Below are 21,310 nucleotides of genomic sequence, written 5' to 3' on the forward strand. Positions count from 1 at the left end.
CATTCAAGCGGAAAATGTAGGTCAGAGGCAGCATCCGAAGCATCCTAAGATACCTTAGCCATACATGTTTAGTTGATGTGGGATAGTAAATAACTTCCTGAGCTAAACCATTCTTCTTATCCTTAGTGCAGACAGACGGACAGACAGACAGACGGACGGGAATCGCCAATCTATAAGCCCTGATTGCTTTGCAATCAAGAAAAAATTATGGGCATATAAGCAAGCATAGGCTTATTTCTGCGTTAATATGGTAATTATAATTAAAGGAGGCCGAGCTGTATGTCCTACCTGCTGGATATGTTGCGACGGTGATCTGTGGTGCCGGCAGACTGCTGCCGTTCCCGTTGTGCGCGGTTACGCTGATGGTGTACTGGGTTTCCGGAGCAAGGTCCGTAATGTTGACCCTTGTTTCTGTATACCTCTTCTACAACACAACATTGAGATGCTGTTAATTTGAGGCTACAGGAGAGCATTCGTCAAAAAAAGTTGTTTTTTTAATTTTCTTAATTTTTCATAATATCTCAGTTTTGTACATAGACTGAGGAAAATAACACTGTTACTTCTAAACGTTATTTAATAGTGGGCACATGCTTAAATTTGTTTTGTGAGTGTAAAAACGCAGTGGGGATAGACTGGAGATTTGAACCCTAAACTCTAGCAGATTATTACACTGTCACTCTAACCGACTGAGCTACCTGGTCAACAGGTATGTCCTGGCCAACAGTGCTACAATTATATTGCATACTTGCAAAAGAATCCAGAGCAATGGGACAGGGATCCTTAAAAAGGTGAATTTTAAACATTTTCAAAGATGAGCTAAGCAGTGCAAATGCAGGCAATTCCAAAACGGACCACAATCTATGGAGGTCATTTGCTGGTTTACCTGCACAGATGCAAGTGTTTTAGCAGGTTCGTTATTACTTAAACGCATTGAAAATAATTTTATTTCCGTCCGCCATCTTTTGATGCTATCAGATCAGATTCTAGCTCTACTGCTCACCCTGACTGCACTGCCGCCAGCCTTTGTGTACTGCAGAACATAAAAACAATCCGCATCACAATTTTCCTTTGGTGGACTCCACGCCACAAAGATATGTCTGGAGTGTTTTTCAACGACCTTGAACAGTTGAGGAGGACCTGGTAGATACATCAGACCTGGGGAAACACAAAAGAGTTCACTTACACCGTTATCGTGAATACTGTACATGGGGAAATTTCGCTATTCAATAATAAAATCAATTTTCGCCCGATACTAAATTCATACTCTATGTTTACATTACATCTGCATTACTATGCATATCATGTTGTTAACAAAAGTTCTCTGTAATGATAAATTCGCCCTCATTACAAATGGCAACAAAAAAACGAAAATTTAAAGTGCAGCGAAAATTTCCTGTTATACAGTACAAGGTCACATTACCTTAACTCTTTCACCCCTGTGTAACTTAAATAAAATCTACCATGCATTTAAATGAATGAGTCCATTATGGTCTACAGTGGTTAAAGGGTTAAAGACGAGACCACTGTCATATTGTTCCCATCGCCATTTTTTTTCTTCAAAAAAGTATTTATAATTGAAAACTACACCACCTAGTGTTCTTAGTACAATTGTACAGTAAAAGTGGAAACTTTGGTGGTATGGAAATGTTCACGTTTTTCATGTGAAGTATATTATTTATTTAGAGATTAATGTATATTATAGATACCGTATATAGAACAAAGAGATTTCAAAACTATTGCCAACGCAACAATTTCCCAACCCGAATCAGTTTAAAGAGTCATAATGTGAATATTTCCACATGCACAAATTTCCATTTGTACAATATTTAATGTTTTAATACATATTACATCAAATTTTACTGCAAACATAAAGGTTTTTCATTGCGGGCTTATTTGGTGTTAAGGAAAAATATTAACACCTTAACATAAAGGTAACATGTACATTCAGTGACTGAAAATATGAAGTTTATAATGTCAAGTACTTTTAAATATTTCTAAAAAAACAAATCAGAATCACTCCACTGATTAATGATATTAAGATTATAAACACCACTTTAAAAAATATGCAATTTTTGTCTCCCTTTGCACATTTCAATAAGTATTACCTGTCGGTGAAAGTTATGATTTTCATCAATGTACATATATCTCCAATACCTATTTGATGTAAAATAAAATATTTTACATTTAGAACTCTTTGGAAAGGAGGTAATGTCACAGTAGTACCAGTAGATGTCATCCTTAAGTTGTGCACATACCTTGGCTGAAACAGGTGACAAATTCGCTGACGTAACTTAGACACAGGGCTCCGATTGCATCCTGTGGTAGTGCCTGACCCCGACAGTAACCAAGGCATTTTGTTGGCACACCGTTCGACTTACAGCAGCTTGAGTGGTCTCGTCCATCTATAAAAATATCAACAATTACATCACACAATGCTTAGAAACTTCTCTGATCTAAATCCTGTAAAAGATTTCGTTTAAAAAAAAGGAAATTATGACTGCTTAACTCATTCACCCATGAAATTTCATAATGAACTATTCCAACCTTTGAATTGGAGGAGTTCAAATGTGTCTTCAGGGATGAATGAGTTAAACAACTTATCCATAAGAATCAATTTTTATTTAATAAAATAAAAAATAAAAAATCAATAAATATTTCTATGATTTCTATAATTATAACAATATTAATTGATTTAAAAATTTATACAAATGTATAATTTTTAAACAGTCTATGAAATTTTCATATTTTCAGTAAGCTTTCCACTCCAATTAGCGTTCGATTTATGTTTCAAAATATATTACAGTGTATGACAGGTCAGCATGGAACCCTGTCGGCCATGTCCATCACCGTATCCCTCTTGTCTGTGTTCCATCCCTTAAGAATCTTAACTCAAACTGCAAATTTTGAGACTATGTCAGCCACGAGATGATTAAGTACCTACCTGCTACACATGCGAGAACCTTGTTGAAGTCCATTTCACACACGAGAGGAGACATGACCGGGGCCTCCATCATACACACAGACTCACACTCAGAACTGATATTGGAGCCTCTACAGCATTCTACAAACAAAAATAACGCTGTCTAAATTTGACTGATACAATCCTTCAAGAATATCCGGACTGGACATGAATAATTCTAAGGAAGTGTTTAACTAGTGGCAGTATGTACCAGTTTTGTGTAGTTAAGGGTATGAAAGTGAACCAAAAAAGAGGTTAGTGATGTTTTGTAGGCATTTGAAGCTGTAATCTCTGTCAGTGACTGTTTCTTTGTATGCAACGGCAGCCCAGGCTGTGATGTCAGTGTTTCTTTGTATGCAACGGCAGCCCAGGCTGTGATGTCTGTATTTCTTTGTATGCAATGGCAGCCCAGGCTGTGATGTCAGTGTTTCTTTGTATGCAACGGCAGCCCAGGCTGTGATGTCTGTATTTCTTTGTAGGCAACGGCAGCCCAGGCTGTGATGTCAATGTTTATTTGTAAGCAGAGACAGCCCAGGCTGTGATGTCTGTATCTCTTTGTAGGCAATTGCAGGCAGTCAGAACCTTGACGTTTGTGATTCTTTATACGCAGAGGTAGCTCGGGGATGTGATGTCTGTTTCTTTGTAGGCAATTGCAGGCAGTCAGAACCTCGACGTTTGTGATTCTTTGTAAGCAGAGGTAGCTCGGGGATGTGATGTCTGTTTCTGTTCTCCCGACTTTGGACCCTAAAGTTGAGCATTTTCAACCAGTGAATTTGCTTAACTGTTCCTATTTTCTAAGATCTTGTGACTTCACCTGAAAGAACCGCTCAAAAGATGCCTTTTAAGTATCATTTTTTCCTAGGGTGTATACATTCATACATTTTATTCATGCTTTTTTAATACTGAGCACGCGTTATCTCCCCCTTGAAATTTAAAAAAGATGGCCAGTATGCTGTAGGTGACGGCAGCCCAGATATGTGATGTCTGTGTTTCTTTGTAGATGAAAGCAACTGTAGCTGTGATGTATGTGAGTGAACGTGTTTTTGTAGAAGACAACTTCGACTGATGTCCAAGAGTTACTTTGATGGTTAAGGTAACTGCCACTGTGATGTCTGTGAGAGTGGGTTGTGAGATAATCGTGTAGATGTTATACAAGTTGTTTGTCAGTTTTATAACGCATAAGCAAAAGCAAAGCCTGGCAACAGTTCTCCCTTCAAAGGACGGTCATTGTGAAGTCATACACGAAGGTTATAATAGCCTCATACTTTGCTTGTTGCATATTAAAGTCACTGTATTATCCTTATTTACAGTATGAATCACTTTTTATAGAATCAGGAACTTACTCATGTGACCTTACCAGGTGACTATAATCTAGCCCAAAGTATTCAAAGACTGGTTAGCTTGACAAGCATTTAACATAAATTTCAATTTTTATTTTTTTTATAAATATTTTTATTTACAAACATATTTTTTGTGATTCTTGTGTTCGAATGAGCATTCTGAAATCCAAACAAAAGAGTTATATATTCAATCTTTTAATATACAGGACAGAACATTTGTGTCAAGTTGTCGTCAGATTACAAGGCTTTGAATTAAACAACTTACCTGTTCTGTTGGCCCATGTTACTACAGTTTCGTTCACAGTGGTATTACCGGACGGGCCTGCAGATTATAAAATATATTTAAATCACATCGTCTATCCTAATATGTTAACTTAATCTCAAGCACCACAATTAAATACTATCATTATGTTAACTATATCCAGGCTGGTAAATAAGAGGAAAAATTAATCTCAACCCTTCATTAAATGGCTACAGAAAATAAAAGTGGCGGTTCTATTCCTTGGTCACTTAATTGTATAACTCCTCATTCAAACCATTTCCAGAACTGAAATTTTGCTATACCTTTCACATACACAACCTTAAAACAAATTTACAGATTGAAATGTTCCCAATACATCTACCTAAACCATATGTACACGATCTTGAAATAAATGTCTTAATTCTTAATGGTAAAAATCTTCAATCATTCAATATAGAAACACATTTAGAGATCTGAAATTACCTAATGCCTATCATTCAAATACAAGTAAATATTTCTTCCGCAATATTATCTTATAAACCTCCATAAACAAGAATTATGCTAATTTTGCTTCAGACGTACCAAAATCATCACACTTTTTCCTGTACAAGTCTGTGCCCACTTTTGTCTCCACTTTCGCACCGTCGTTAGTCAAGAAGAGTTCGCATGTACCACTATCAGTAGTGTCGTAGGTGTAGCCCACGCAGGCAGCTCTGGTATCTGTCTGATTACAGGCCGACTCACACTCCTGCACGGTGTTTGTACTGCTAGCCATGGAAGGCCTTGCAGCCTCATACCTTATCGTCGAGTTAGGGTAGCGAACATATACACACGTTTTATCGCCATCTACAGAGTAAAACAAAAATAATGTAAATATTTTCTTGTCCGCCAGGCAAGACGTATTGTATTGTATTGTATACCGCGAAATGTTTGCTTCAGTTTAACTTCCATCTTTTTCGCCCACAGTCCCGTGGGTGAATTTATCACAACAGCGACTATTGTTTAAAAACGTAATACACATAGTACATCATGTAGTTAAACATGAAGGGCCAACTTAATACTGGGCAAATTATAGTAGAATATTGAATTTACCCGTGAAGGCCAAAAGTCTGCAGTATCAACACTTTATAATATGTATACAGATACAGTACCAGAAGGTAAATATGATGGAAAGGACTGTATATAGTTTGGGCCTTTTTTGGCCCCCAAATCCATCGAAATTAAAAATCTTCAATAGAACTTTCAAATGACTGTTTCTTTAATTCTGAATACTTCCTCGCTACTATAATGTAAATATTTATTTGTGTTTTCAATTATGGCTGCCATGATAACCAGTTAATATTTGCACAAACTAATGTAATTCGAATATTAAGTCAATTTTGACAGGTTTTCGCCTAGTTTAACTCTTAGCTTCCATAGAGTGTACACTTGAACAAACTTTATATTTCTCCTAAAGATGTATTACAGGTGTCTACACATTATCCTTTGATATTAAGTTTGTTCAAGCATGTGCTCTATAGTTTCCAGGAGAGAAACTACCTTTCAAATTATGACAATTAATATTCACCGAATATTCAAATTTTTCTAATTTATGCAAATTTGAATTTGATACCATAGTAACAATAATTAGAAATACAAATAAATATTTTCATGATAGTATTTGGGGAGTATTCAAAATTAAAGAAACGGTCATTTGACAGTTCATTTAAAGGTTTTGAATTTTGATGCATTTGGGGGCCAAAACACGCCCAAACCATACCTAGTCCTTTGTCAAAAATTGTATTTTGTTTTTTTAAACTGATAAACTTCTAAAGAAAAACAGTTGATATTTTGCATAACTTCTAGCAGCAGACTAATACTTTTCAATTTTCAGATAAACAAAATAATTCAAAATCTAATGATTTATATTTGAGACAAAAACATATTTCAATTTCTCCCCTTAAAAGCCACTGTGTTTGATTTGACATTTACTTGACCTTTTACCTATGACTATATCGAATGTTTTATTGATCAATCAAAAAAATACTTTCTATATTCAAAGCTGCAGATTGCTCAGTATCAGATGCAGATTAGGTAGAGGAAGTTATCGTTTTGATCCACTATTACTGTATTCTGTACATTATGGTATATACACATAACTATGCAATTGATAACGATCTGGTATGCAAATCTCATCAGAAAATAGCAAGAAAAACAGCGTTAGAATTTCATTCAGGAAATAGCAAGAAAAACAGTATTAGTAGCCATTAGTATCAATCAAGTAGCCATTTAAATATGTCATAGACATTTTTCCAGCATGATGTCATTAGAACATGGCCCCAAATATTATGCATTTTTTATGCATTGATATGTTTGTACTTGCACGTAAAATACGTCAAATAGAAAATTCAATGGCTTTCCAGATGTAATAAATAGAAAATTTAATGGTTTTTCAGATGTAATAAAAAGGTAATTTAATGGCTTTTCAGATGTAATAAGTAGAAAATTTAATGGTTTTTCAGATGTAATAAATAGAAAATTATTTGGCTTTTCAGATGTAATAAATAGAAAATTTAATAGTTTTTCAGATGTAATAAATAGAAAATTTAATGGCTTTCTAGATGTAATAAATAGAAAATTCAATAGTTTTTCAGATGTAATAAATAGAAAGTTTAACGGTATTTAACGACATATTAAATTGAAAATTTAATGATTTTCCTCGTATGGCTGACATATTTACTTGTGCTTTGAAACCATGGAAGGTATCAATATTCTGCCATCCTTTTAAAATAGATAATGGTATTCAATAGGAAACTAGCAAACATCCTCTAATGGCAGAACAAAGAACGGATGGAAAGGACCAGGGGCGTTAAGGGTCACTTTCGGACTCATCATGGATATAGAATTAGTTAATATATTTGTAATCTGGAATAAATGAAGTACGCAACTAGTCTAGGATATATGGCATTACAAAGATAGACATAAACGCACATTTTCTGGTGGATATCGTCTGTTGTGGGCTGTTTGGTTCAATTTTTGAAAGTCTCCGCATGTAACAAACAAATAAATATTTGACAGGCTGAAACATTGTTATACCAGTGTTCATTCGTAGAAAGGATCTTTTGTTTGTCACATGCGGAGGCTTTCATTTCTGCATGCTTACTGACAAACACCATAGTTAATGGCTGTCTCTGCATAGCAACGCAGTTTCGTTGCTATGGTAGGGTATCTACGCATGCGCATTGGAAAAAATCTACACCAAGAAAGATAACCCCAGTTAACCAGTATGATGTTTATAACAGAAATTAGTAAATAGATTCAAGTTGAAATTTTCACTTCATATGAGGCCAAAAATGACCCATAAGTCATTTGAGGAATACTTACAGTATGGTAGTGTCGCCGTCATGATGACATAGGATGGGACGCTAGTTCCGTTCTCATTGACGGACACGACTTGGATGATGTACCGTGTCTCCGCCTTCAGCCCAACTAGGTTGAATGGCACCTTCTTTGCAGTTTGCTGAAAATGCAAACGTTAGATTTTAGAAATCTTACTAAAATGTTAAAATTTCAGTAATCCAAATTCATGACGCATAGATCGTGGTGTATGTGACAGAAAAGATAAAGAATGTACGCAAATCTATATGTAAGCGGCTTATTTATGGATCTGCGTTCCACTGCCCAACAGGAGTACCACAGGGCAGAACGCTATACGCCCGTCCCATGCCAATCTGACATACTTAAAACCCTTTTGATGCATTATTGTATCTAAATGTATGAAAATATGGAAATGTAAGGAGAAACAACATTTGTACTGTATTACTCGTTGCAGTTGAAAGCTATTTCTGAAATGTGTTGAAACGGAGAAAACAGACTGTACTCGTTTTTCATATATCCTTTATGACCTTTCAATAATTGATTTTCATAGAAATTGTCTCCCTTTGTATATATTTCAAACAATGAAAATAGAAATTGAAATTGCCCCATTTTGCCAATAATCCATTCATTGTACACTATTAAAACCAAAGATATTTCTAATGTTCATCAATTACTGGCAGATATCGCTATTAGACAAAGTGTAAATATTGACCAAGTTTCCACAGAATCCTGCCATATTTGACAAACTTTTTATTGTGCGGAAAACCGTTGACCAATCAGATAGCAGAATGCTACTAAATTATCTGCACATGTTGCTCACTTTTAATCTCTAAGGATTTATCATTGCATAACATCACTATTGACCGAATTTCCCCTCACACAGTAAAATAATTGCAAAATGCTTACGTGTAAATGATGGAAATAAAATACTGCTTTCAACTAAACGATGCCCTTGATGATATATCGTAATGATGTGAACTAAACAGAGTAGATTTCACTCAATTGATAAGAAATATTATTATTTTTTCATATTTTTCCCAGACAAGTGATTGGCCAGGAGTGCATCATGTGTCCACCGATAAAAAACGATATTGACTTGGAGCGTGTGATTTTTTTTGAAGGACTGGGTGTTTCTAAAAATAGAACTATGACCTGTCTCAAAACAATGCACCGTCCCACTTCTGAAGCTTTTTTGTTGTGTTTTCTTTCAAATTGCTTACATTACTGTTTTGTAAAATAATAAAACAATTGTAGCCTTTGGCTGAGGTCAATACCTGAATTTATCGACCCGAGAAAAGATATATTGACCGAGGACGCAGGTATCGACCTCAGCCAAAGGCTATAATTGAATATTGATGATTGTCTTGCATAAAATAACCAAACACAGAACCACACAAGTACAACTCTTGCCTGTAAGAATTTCAGAAACTAGTAAATAAAGAAAGATGCGCAAAGACGTCTCGTTATTAGGGTTGTCAAGGGTTAACTACTTACTTGGTCGGAAGACTATGAACCTGTTACCAAAATTAATAACCGAAAAAGTTGTACATTTACCAATGGGGAAATCCATATTACCTGGCTTATCCCTACAAGTTCTCTATCGATGAGATTGAAATCTGTTTTTTTTTTAAACAAAATCAACGCTAAGACCTGTTAGGGTGTTGTATTTGTATTTGATAGTATGAATTGATAAAAAGATGCTGGTTACACCCCAAAAAAAGCCTCAATAGATGTTACAAGGGAGCCAGAATGCAAACAAGGGAGCCAGAATGCAAAGTTGTGAAACGCCAATTTTGCAAGGTAGAATTCGCTTTTAAGGATGGGGCGTAAAAACAATATCAAAGAGTACCTTAAATTGAAAGATACCAATGAAATATAAAAAAAAAAGTGTGAATAGAAATAACTTGTTATTGTATACCGAAGTTGTCAACGAAATATACTTATGTATTTTCTGCAATTAGGTGTTGAAAGCTTAAAATATGTGAGTAAACTATCATGAAAACTAATATATATGAAGTGTTTATTCATTTTGATTAGAAAATTTGCTTAACATATAATGTAGTTGTTGTTTTTTCTTGTTCAATTAACATACAGACTGATTAACCGAATACTCATTCAGAAGATTTTTCGAGTAACCACGGTTACTAAACTTTGTACGGTTTGACAACCCTACTTGTCATATAACTCACCATTTCCTTCTTGTCAGAATCTTCCATCTGATAGAGAACGGTGTAGTTCTGGGGGTGAGGGCCTCGTAGAGGAGCATCCCAGCTCAGCTGGATCGAGTGAGCCGTGGTCAGAAGCACCCTAACACTCTCAGGGGCCATGGGGAGGGAAACTAAAATGAACAGCATTGTTTGAATATAAGTCAAAGAAACCTAAACAAAGAAAATTATTTGAATATATGATTTTATAATGTTTATGATATATGATGTTTAAAAATAACAAGAGGCCCAATGGGCCTGCATCGCTCACCTGGTATAAAACTCACACTTGTAACCTTAAAAGTGATCTAAAATAAAGCTACAGGCAAAATATCAGTATTTATGATTAAAATTCGTTCAATAAACCCTGTTATGTTTTTTTTAAACATTTCACCCCTGTGATTGAAAGTCGAACAAAGTCATCATGTTGAACACATTGTATAGCCTTTCATCTCAGGATGCATCTTGCAATGTATAAACATCCTGGGACCCATGGTTATTCATAAGAGGTTGTTTAAAGATTTTAAACAAATTTGACCCCTGTGACCTTGAATATAAGTCAAAGTCATTCACTTTAACAAACATAGTAGTCCTTGATCCAAGCATATGCTACTAACTAAATATCAACATCCTGAGCCTTTTGGTTGTTCAGAACAAGTTGTTGAAATATTTTAAACATATTTGCTCCTTGTGACCTTGAATATGATTCAAGGTCATACATTTAAACAAACTTGGTAGTCCTTGATCCTAGTATGCTACTGACTAAATATCATCACCCAGGGCATTTTGGTTATTCAGAAGAAGTTGTTTAAAGTTTTTAACATATTTGACCCCTGTGACCTTGAATATGGGAAAAGGTCATTCATTTGAACAAACTTTGTAGCCCTTCATCTTAGCATTCTACTGCCCAATATCATCACCCTGTGTATTTTGGTTATTGAGAAGAAGTTATTTAAAGTTTTTAACATATATGACCCCTGTGACCTTGAATATGGGTGAAGGTCATTCATTTGAACAAACTTTGCAGCCCTTCTTCTCAGCTAGCTTCTGGCCAAATATCATCTCCATGGGCCATTTGGTTATTGAGAAGAAGTTATTTAAAGTTTTTAACATATTTGACCCTTGTGACCTTGAAAATAGATGAAAGTCATTTATTTGAACAAACTTGGTAGCCCTTCATCCCAGTTTGCTTCTGGCCAAATATCATCACCCTAGCCCTTTCGGTTATTAAGAAGAAGTCGTTTAAAGTAAAATATTGACGACGGACGATGGACGCCGCACCACGGCATAAGCTCACCTGAAGTGCCAGGTGAGCTAAAAATGTTGTCATTTTTAATTGTAAAACTTATAATTGAATGATTTGAAAACAAATGAATTTTTATAATGTCAATTTACTGATCAACTACAGTTTCTTTGGAAAGTTCAGAGGTGCATTCCACTCACTGCCAGATAAAAATATACATTGATTTATGGTAACTGAAATTAAATATACTTACTGTTTTGTGGTCAAAAGTTTTGTGGTATATCATAATGTTACGGACAAATTGTGACAAAATTATTGCACAGATGAATTGTAAATAATAAACTCATCAGGGTGTAGAGCCAATGCCGTACTTCTAATCTAGGTTCTGTAGGTTCCGCTATCCCTTGCTTGGATACCCAGGGGTATGCAGGGCAATTGAGGAACGGGAAACTAAAGGCAATATTCAATCGTAACAAGCTCAGAATAGGTTTGTTTCAATATTGTATGTCTACCGGTTTCGCCCGAACATGTGGGCTTCTTCAGGACAATTTCAAATAATAAAAGGTGCATTTAAAATTAACAAACCTATTCCTTGTGTGTAACATTGGGCTATTTGGAGTGTGAAGGCGGAACACATGATTGGATTATTGTTGATGGAGTCGGGTACGTCTTCAAATCTGGTCACGCTACACAGGGGTAAACACATGTCCAGGACGCCCTTTGTCTTGCAACAACTTTCATGGTTACGTCCATCTATCACAAAAAATACACGGTAATGTATAATCCGTAACTGCCGACGTTCAATCAAAATCTCATATCAGGGTGTCTTTTTCTTAATTTTGTAGTAGACTTTTAATTAAAACTTTTGTGGCAAATCTCAGATAAATCCTGCTATTACTTTTAATAAGCACTACTCGTTAATTCTAGTTAAAATTCATAATCACCCACTGTGACTTTCAATCCTTCACATGTAATTAACATATAAATACTGTGAACTAAAATCTGCGGTCACGAAAAATTCACCCAACCTGATCTTTCCGTACCTTTTTCACAAGAATTTTTATTTTGCATTGAACTCAACATGTTTGTCTTTCATAATGAAACTATAAATATTCATGTGAGGCTTAAATTGATGTGAAAATGCATATCTCGGAAACAGATCTGAAGAAATATATAATTATAATAAGTATTATTACAAAAGTTAGTTTGAGATTATCTTTTTACACAGATCAGGATTTCTGTATCATATTTATCCAACAATAAGCCCATGCTTATTGCAGCTCAGTAAAAATGCACACAAATGCTAATCCATTGTTCTGAAATCCGCCCACATTATCTGTTAACCCCCTGGGCTTATTGTACGATGAATATGGTAAATGTAAGATGCTTGTCACGGTATAATTGAAACGTACCTGAGCCACAGATAAGAAGCGTGAGCATGTGTTCGCTACATTCCAGGGCGAGCCCATAGTTTATGCTCCCTGTGTAGTGATCATAGTCACACAGTGCTAGACATTTCTGCGGCATGTTTTTTGCTGAACAACAGGCTGAAATAAGCAGCAGGTACAAAATGTATGTCAAATCTTAACATTTGTAATCTTTAAATTCAACGAACAACGTCAGTCTCATATTAAAACAAGGCGAGCGGAGGCTCCCCCACCTTCCTAAATCTGCACACCCCCAAAATGTTCAAGCATGACCTTCGACCCTTTAACCTTGACCGATAACCACCAAAATTTAATCAGTTATAGAACTTGCTCTATATAAAACCATAATAGTGTAAACATGAACTTTGTCTGTCAAGAGATTTCACGAATTAACTTGTACACAAGCTTTATATTTCAAAAGTGGTCAAATGTGACCTTTGACCCTTTAACCTTGACCGATGACCACCAAAATCTCATCATGTGAAGAACTTGCTTTATATAATTATATATCAATATGAATTATGTCTGTCAAAAGGTTTCTTGTACACAAGCTTTATACATCAAAAGTGGTCAGATACAACCTTTGACCCTTTGACCTTGACTGATGACCTCCAATTTCTTACCAGATGTGGAACTTGGCATTATCATAATATGATGAAAATATAAACTGAACCATTTGAGGGGTTCATGAGATGTCTAGTAAGTAAACAAGATTTTAGTATAGATACATAGGAACAAACATGGACACATTTACACAGTGACTGTACCCCATATATACCTCCTCTAAAGTAACCTTTGGCGTAATTATGTGGGCTATCTTATCTGATGAAGCAAGCAATGTGAGGAAAAACTTTCAAAAGGCAGTAGAAAGTGTGGGTTATACATTATCTTTCAAAACCAAATCTTACACATCTTCATATATTAACAAAAACACACACAAAAAATATAGAAATTTTGAAGCATATTACATGAAAAGTTGATTAATATGTCAACTTGGTAAAATACTAGCCACTTCCTACCGGCTAGACTAGGTAGAATTTCTCCTAAGCTCATTCCGTAGAGCTTTAGTCTAGTAAACCAGAGGACCCGTGTTCGAGTCCTAGCGGAGGAGGCATTGAAACAATAATGACTTCTTTTACACATATTTTTTTATACTACTAGGGTAATTCTTCTCTTCTTTAAGTCGCTGTTTCTTGGTGTTCACATATTACATCAAAGATAAATCATATCAAACTTCTAACAAGACCGTTGTTTATCTATGGAGTTGTAGACAAGTTCTGCCATGTCTGTTTCTTACCTGTGAAGTTATAGAAGAGGTTTGGGGTGGTTGATGGTGTTGGCGTTGGTGGGGAGATTGGTCGGGCTGAAAAAGACATGAAATATTGCATGAAGTAAATACCTGTGGTATTAATTTGAAACCTTGTCATATCCTAAGTACATTTACGACATCAAAATTATTTTTAAATAATAATATTAAGACCTAGTTAGAGCATTAATTATGACCTAGTTAGAGCATGAATTATGACATAGTTAGAGCATTAATTATGACCTAGTTAGAGCATTGATTATGACCTAGTTAGAGCATTAATTATGACCTAGTTAGAGCATGAAGTAAATACCTAGTTAGAGCATTAATTATGACCTAGTTAGAGCATTAATTACGACCTAGTTAGAGCATGAATTATGATATAGTTAGAGCATTAATTATGACTTAGTTAGAGCATTAATTTTGACTTAGTTAGAGCATTAATTATGACATAGTTAGAGCATTAATTATGACCAAGTTAGAGCATTAATTATGGCGTAGTTAGAGCATTAATTATGACATAGTTAGAGCATTAATTACGACCTAGTTAGAGCATGAAGTAAATAACTAGTTAGAGCATTAATTAGGACCTAGTTAGAGCATGAAGTAAATACCTAGTTAGAGCATTAATTATGACATAGTTAGAGCATTAATTATGACCAAGTTAGAGCATTAATTATGGCCTAGTTAGAGCATGAAGTAAATACCTATTTAGAGCATTAATTATGACTTAGTTAGAGCATTAATTAGGACCTAGTTAGAGCATGAAGTAAATAACTAGTTAGAGCATTAATTATGGCGTAGTTAGAGCATTAATTATGACATAGTTAGAGCATTAATTATGACATAGTTAGAGCATTAATTATGGCCTAGTTAGAGCATGAAGTAAATTCCTAGTTAGAGCATTAATTAGGACCTAGTTAGAGCATGAAGTAAATAACTAGTTAGAGCATTAATTAGGACCTAGTTAGAGCATGAAGTAAATTCCTAGTTAGAGCATTAATTTTGACTTAGTTAGAGCATTAATTAGGACCTAGTTAGAGCATGAATTATGACATAGTTAGAGCATTAATTATGACATAGTTAGAGCATTAATTACGACCTAGTTAGAGCATGAATTATGAACTAGTTAGAGCATTGATTATGCCCTAGTTAGAGCATTAATTACGACCTAGTTAGAGCATGAAGTAAATTCCTAGTTAGAGCATTAATTATGGCCTAGTTAGAGCATGAAGTAAATTCCTAGTTAGAGCATTAATTATGACATAGTTAGAGCATTAATTACGACCTAGTTAGAGCATGAAGTAAATAACTAGTTAGAGCATTAATTACGACCTAGTTAGAGCATGAATTATGACCTAGTTAGAGCATTAATTATGACCTAGTTAGAGCATTAATTTTGACCTAGTAAGAGCATTAATTATGACCTAGTTAGAGCATTAATTTTGACCTAGTTAGAGCATTAATTATGACTTAAGGATCCCTGTCCCACTGCAGTCTGGCTTTTCGTATATATACAGTAACCTCCACTTAATTTAATTTTGGATATAACTGTAGCACGGTCGGGCCAGGACACTTCCATTGACCAGGTAGGTCAGTAGGTTAGAGCGATAGTTTAACAATCTGAGGTCCAGGATTCAAATCCCGGTCTGACCTGCTGTATTTTGACACTCAGAGCACGGTTGTTGGTTATATTTTATTGATAAGGAAAGCTATACTGAAGAAATGTTTTAGAAGTGAAAACCTATATACTTACGATAGGTCAGAAACCCGATTTTAGATGTCGGTAGACTGGTGTAGTTCTCGTTCCTGGCCACGAGAAAGGCCTCGTATTGTGTGTTACCCATCAGGCCACTTATCACTGCTTCTGTGTTACCGGACACCGTCAACTATAAATAGACAATGACATAGTTAAAGGATCCTGTACGCATATTGCTCATTGTCATGTACCAATACTAATTTTTATTTTGTGCTATTGTGGTATGTTTGGGTACACTTATACATTTCCTACATGGTAAGTTTCCAGATTTCAAGCAAAATATTCATATAGCTTTTACTCCCAGGCTTTATGTAGAGGAACTGGACTGGGTCGATCGTCAGCGACCAGATAGCTCAATAGAGAGAGCATCTGTCTAAGATTTTGGAGGTTCCTCGGTTCGAACCCCAGTCTGGCTGTGCATTTTTCCTCTCCTGTTAGAGTGGTGCCTGTGACCAACCCTTGTTTCAAGCATTTGGTGAATGCTTGACAAGGGGATACCCAACGTGGGTTGTAAATAGTTGTGTCTTCGGGGGCGAAGACTTAGAAAAAGGAGGAAGGAATGTAGCGGAATTGGACTGGGTCGATCGTTGGCGATCTGTTAGCTCAATTTATAGAGTGGTGGAGTCCTCCAAACGCATAATAGTTAAAATAATTTCAAGAATAATTTATATAAGCTGATAAAAACTTTTTTTCATTGTAATGTCATATTACATAAGTTCAATCATAAAAATATGAAATGGGTTTATAAAATAGACGTAATTAAATAATATTGATTTTAAGGGATTTGGTTTGGTTTGGTTTGGTTTTATAGGGTCTAACAGGACATGCCTCCATGTGTGTTGTGAATGCGTGCATGTGTGAATGCGTGCCAGAGGCAGGGTATGTTGGTGTCATTGCCTCCTTGTGATAGCGCAGATCTGATGCTGACTTAAGAGTGCTACCATGCCGAAATACCATAAGGAAGGCGCCTAGCTAGCACAGCATTACGCCCGGTCACATTATACTGACAACATATTCTAATGGAAGGGGATCCTTCTGTGGTGAGTACCTTGGTATATGTTCCACCTATTGGGTATGTCAGCCTGTAGAACAGGTCGTACATAGTTGGAACGGCAGTGCCGGACTTTTCCCAGGAGAATTCAGCTGTGTTCCACTCTAGAGTCACAAGTTTGAATTGCACAGGGGCACCTGGGATAATATCTAAAAAAAACACATAATAATATAGATATCATCAAACACAATACCGATTAATCATCTGACTGAATAATCTTGAAAATTTACAAGAATTATTTTTTTCTACATATTCAAATGAAATGTACATAATTATTTTGCAACAGGAATGAATTTAATATATATGTTCATAATAATTTTTGCAGCAAGAATACAATTTGTTTAGAGTATATGAATGTAGAAATTAACATCCGGTAATACAAAAAAGATACATTTTCAATGGTCTGATTTGAAAATAGTATCTTAGAAGTGCAAACTTTAGTGTTGACGATTTTTTCTCTCTAATTTTGTATTTACATAGTCAGTGCCAAAATTTGACTGCCAGTACATGCCGACGCAATTTTTTCTGTGACCCAGTTTATCGGAAATTATCTACAACAAGGTCGGTATTAATCTGATAACTTTAAAAGTTTAGATGACATAAGCCATACTTGACAACACTACCTATTTTGGAGGGAGACTTCCACTTTTTGAGCCTACAATTGAGCATTTTCAACCAGTGCTATTTTGTAACACCTAATGATAACATTTGAAAGAACAGCTCAAAAGATGCTGTTGAAAAGTATTGTTTTTTCCCCTGGGGTGTACATACACACATTTTATTGATGTTTTTAAGTCTGAGCATGCGTAATCTCCCCCATGGAAATTTCAAAAAGTTGGGAAGTATGCAAAGTTGATAAGTTAATAACGCGAAGTTAATAAGTTAATAACGCAAAGTTAATAAGTTAATAACGCGAAGTTAATAAGTTAATAACGCAAAGTTGATAAGCTACTGACGTCAAGACATCACTAGTTTTACCTCTGCCTTCCTCAATACAGCCATCGATAACTCCCATCCTCATGATACACTGGGTGATATTCCAGGAGAACACGATGTCACCTCCGCCACAGAAGCTGAAGCAATGTTCAGGGACGTTCATTCTCCCGCAGCAGGCGGACTGATCTCTTTCACCTGTCACAGGCAATTAACATGTGTCATTTCATACACTCCGTGATAAACAAGTGTCACCATACACCAGGTAATCAATTTCTGACAGCACATTGTGTCAATACCTGGCAATGTCAGTTAAGTAATCAACATAGCACTAGAAAATCAACAAGTAAAATTACACTAGGTAATCAATGTGTGACAGGTGTTACCCAAAAAGGTAATCAACAGTTATTACTAAACAAGGTAATCAACAGGTATTACTAATCAAGGTAATCAACAGGTATTACTAAACAAGGTAATCAACAGATGTTACTCAAAAAGGTAATCAACATGAGTTACTCAAAAAGGTAATCAACAGGTATTACTAAACAAGGTAATCAACACATGTTACCCAAAAAGGAAATCAACAGGCATTATCCAAAAAGGTAATCAACAGGTGTTATCCAAAAAGGTAATCAACAGGTGTAACTCAACAAGGTAATCAACAAGTGTTACTCAACCAGGTAATCAACAGGTGTTTCTAAACAAGGTTATCAACAGGGGTTACTAAAAAAGGTAATCAACAAGTGCTACTCAACCAGGTTATTAACAGGTGCTATTCAATCAGGTAATCAACAGGTGCTACCCAAAAAGGTAATCAATAGGTGTTACCAAACCAGGTAATCAACAAGTGGTACTCAACCAGGTAATCAATAGGTGTAACCCAACCAGGTAATCAACAGGTGTTACTCAACAAGGTAATCAACAGGTATTATTCAACAAGGTAATCAATGTGTGTTATCCAAAAAGGTAATCAACAAATGTCTTGTAACATATTACCAACAGGTTTACTATATCAAGTGTTCAGTAATTTTGAGAATCTTGGTACACAATTTTAATGATTCAAAATGTCAGCAGGTATAAACAAGTTAACACAGATGTAGTGAGAGAGCAGACAGAATTCTGTGAAGGAATAAATTTCAGTAAATCAGTGTTTTCTCTGGGGATTTTTAGGGGCCAATAATGGGGCCCATTACCCATTTAGCTCTTCATATTTATTCGTAATACCTAAAATTTGCAGTTTACTCCTGAAAATTTCCTAATTGGTCATTTCAAAAAGTGAAACAAAAAGGCCCCATATCCCAAATTAATGGAAAAAACACTGTCAACATGTTTATCAATCAGAAATAGCTTCAAAGTCTTAACTACAAGACGTTATAGACCTATCCTGCTGATGACAGGGTATTATTACCTGCATAGCAGGCCAGGATGTGGTTGAAATCACTGCTACATTTGCCGATGACTACATCAGGATCCAACTGGGACATCACATCTACTTTACACAGCAACGTCTGACATTCTGGGTCTACCGCACGCCTCCCACAGCACTCTGTAATATAGAAAGATGTACTGGACCTTCAAACATACTGTAAAATTGGAAGTTTTTACGTTTTTGTATCCGTTAAGCTGGAGATTTTTGAATTATGTAAGCAGTGAACTGCTTTTAGTTGGCATTCATAGGCAATATTAATGGCATTGCAGCGCAAATGTAAATATATAGTGGCAATGATTTACGATGTTAAATATTTTGCAGACATAGCATTTTGTTTTCAGATTTAATTACTTCCAGTCTCCTTTTTAGCGCCCTTAGGGTTCCAAATTCATTGCCAGATTGGTTCCGAGAAACGAAAGTTGTAGGTCCCATGCTTTAATTCACATGAGAGACAGCTAAGATAGGATCACAATCTGAGAATCTGCTATACGTCCATTACAGACAATGCTGACTTCAGAAGTGAATTAAGGCTGGTGATTAACATTTGAAACATTTTGATCAAGTTGTATTTAGTGTTTTATTATCCGCTAAATGGAACAAACTTTTTTTTATTATTATTATTAAAATATGAAGAAACAACAAACCTTCACTATAGGAATTTACACAAGTGAAGGTGACAAAATGATTTTACATAAGATAACTTCTTAAAACAGTGTGCCACAATTTCAAAATGTCGTAAATTCCAGCCTCAATATTATCATTGATATCTTTTAAACATTCAAATAAGATAATTACGAAATATTTACCGTAAATTGTTTCATTCTTTGTCAGACTGGAAACAGCTGAAATGTAAAATGTTTCAATAAGAAAACAACATCTACCAATGGGGATTTTCTCACGCAAGTGAACCATTATTTATAAAAAAAAAAAAAAAAAAAACCCTCTAAGTTTCTTTCAATCATTATTGCAAACACATTCACATGATCATATTCTATCGTTAAGATTGAAGATTAGAAGAATTCTCCATAATTGAAGGACCCCTTCCATGTTCATTCTGTCAATAGGTTTCGACTGCTATGCAAACATCATTGGAACCTTGATGATGGCGGCATATATGTCTAAACATGTTATAGTTTTGAAATATGAGTGGAACGCTGTAGCCTCTTTACCATATTTTGTGGTCGAGTAAACAAATTCCGACGGCTGGCTCGATCCATGGTCAGTGATGGCAGTCATGTACATTACATACTCTGTGTTCGGCAGTAAGTTTGACACGGAGAACAGCACGTCATGCCTGTCAATCAGTGGTGTCTGAAAAATGTACAGTTTGTATACGAGTGACTGTTGGCGATTATGATGACAGTATAGACATAAGCCCGATAAGTCATTGTTAACCCATCCTAGTAAGTTGCCTTAAGCACTAAGCAAATATATTATTTATGTAAATGAGAACAGCTTCTCCAACTTTAAATTTGCTAACGAAAAACAAAGATAGCAAATCTAAATTCTTACTTTTTGTAACTGTTTATTTTCACAAGCTCCTCTTACCAATGGAATTTTTCAAGCAAATTAAACAAAAACAGCCAATTGTCTTTCATGTAAGAAAACACTATTATCAACACTGCTAGTGTGTATTGAAATGTTGATTTTGCTTTGAAAAACTTACACTGAAATATGTGTCACTCATGCTGACTTTGAAGTGGATTCTGTAGAACGTGACGAGGTCGCTGTTGTCCAGTGGTTGCTGCCAGGATACCAGTATGGAGTTGTATTGGGAGTTGGCCACAGCTGATACAGAGGCTGGAGGGCTGGGCAACAGAACTGAAACAACGCAAAACAAGAAAACGCTGTCATCGATATCCCCCGCTCGCAGTGCAAAAGTCATTAAAAACATGAAGCGTAAAATATAGGTCAAAATCAGCATCTGCAATATGCATTCAGTAGAGCAACCCTAGATACACAATTGATGCAAGTATAATCAGCATGGCACTTGTAGTAGGCAAGATATAGATGAAAGCAATTCTTCTGAACCTTACATGAAGATAAGATAAGAGCAATTCT

At 35.5% G+C, this 21,310-nt stretch overlaps 1 protein-coding gene across 1 annotated transcript in view; it reads right to left on the reverse strand.

Annotated features, from left to right (window-relative positions):
• LOC110455654 (Ig-like and fibronectin type-III domain-containing protein 1) overlaps nt 1-21,310 on the reverse strand; it is a 37,042-nt gene that overhangs the window by 14,084 nt on the left and 1,648 nt on the right. Inside the window, exons 3-20 of the mRNA XM_021505901.1 lie at nt 20,916-21,070; nt 20,419-20,560; nt 20,056-20,091; nt 19,229-19,366; nt 17,866-18,018; nt 16,885-17,036; nt 15,834-15,966; nt 14,069-14,134; nt 12,757-12,891; nt 11,930-12,097; nt 10,087-10,235; nt 7,904-8,039; nt 5,123-5,386; nt 4,565-4,621; nt 2,942-3,061; nt 2,256-2,402; nt 1,001-1,155; nt 289-424 (exon numbers count right to left, since the gene is read on the reverse strand). Coding sequence (XP_021361576.1) covers nt 289-424; nt 1,001-1,155; nt 2,256-2,402; nt 2,942-3,061; nt 4,565-4,621; nt 5,123-5,386; nt 7,904-8,039; nt 10,087-10,235; nt 11,930-12,097; nt 12,757-12,891; nt 14,069-14,134; nt 15,834-15,966; nt 16,885-17,036; nt 17,866-18,018; nt 19,229-19,366; nt 20,056-20,091; nt 20,419-20,560; nt 20,916-21,070 — 2,442 coding nt within the window. The remainder of the gene's footprint in view (nt 1-288; nt 425-1,000; nt 1,156-2,255; nt 2,403-2,941; nt 3,062-4,564; nt 4,622-5,122; nt 5,387-7,903; nt 8,040-10,086; nt 10,236-11,929; nt 12,098-12,756; nt 12,892-14,068; nt 14,135-15,833; nt 15,967-16,884; nt 17,037-17,865; nt 18,019-19,228; nt 19,367-20,055; nt 20,092-20,418; nt 20,561-20,915; nt 21,071-21,310) is intronic.

The sequence above is a fragment of the Mizuhopecten yessoensis genome, unplaced genomic scaffold (assembly GCF_002113885.1).
Source record: "Mizuhopecten yessoensis strain PY_sf001 unplaced genomic scaffold, ASM211388v2 scaffold8361, whole genome shotgun sequence".
Taxonomy (NCBI): domain Eukaryota; kingdom Metazoa; phylum Mollusca; class Bivalvia; order Pectinida; family Pectinidae; genus Mizuhopecten; species Mizuhopecten yessoensis.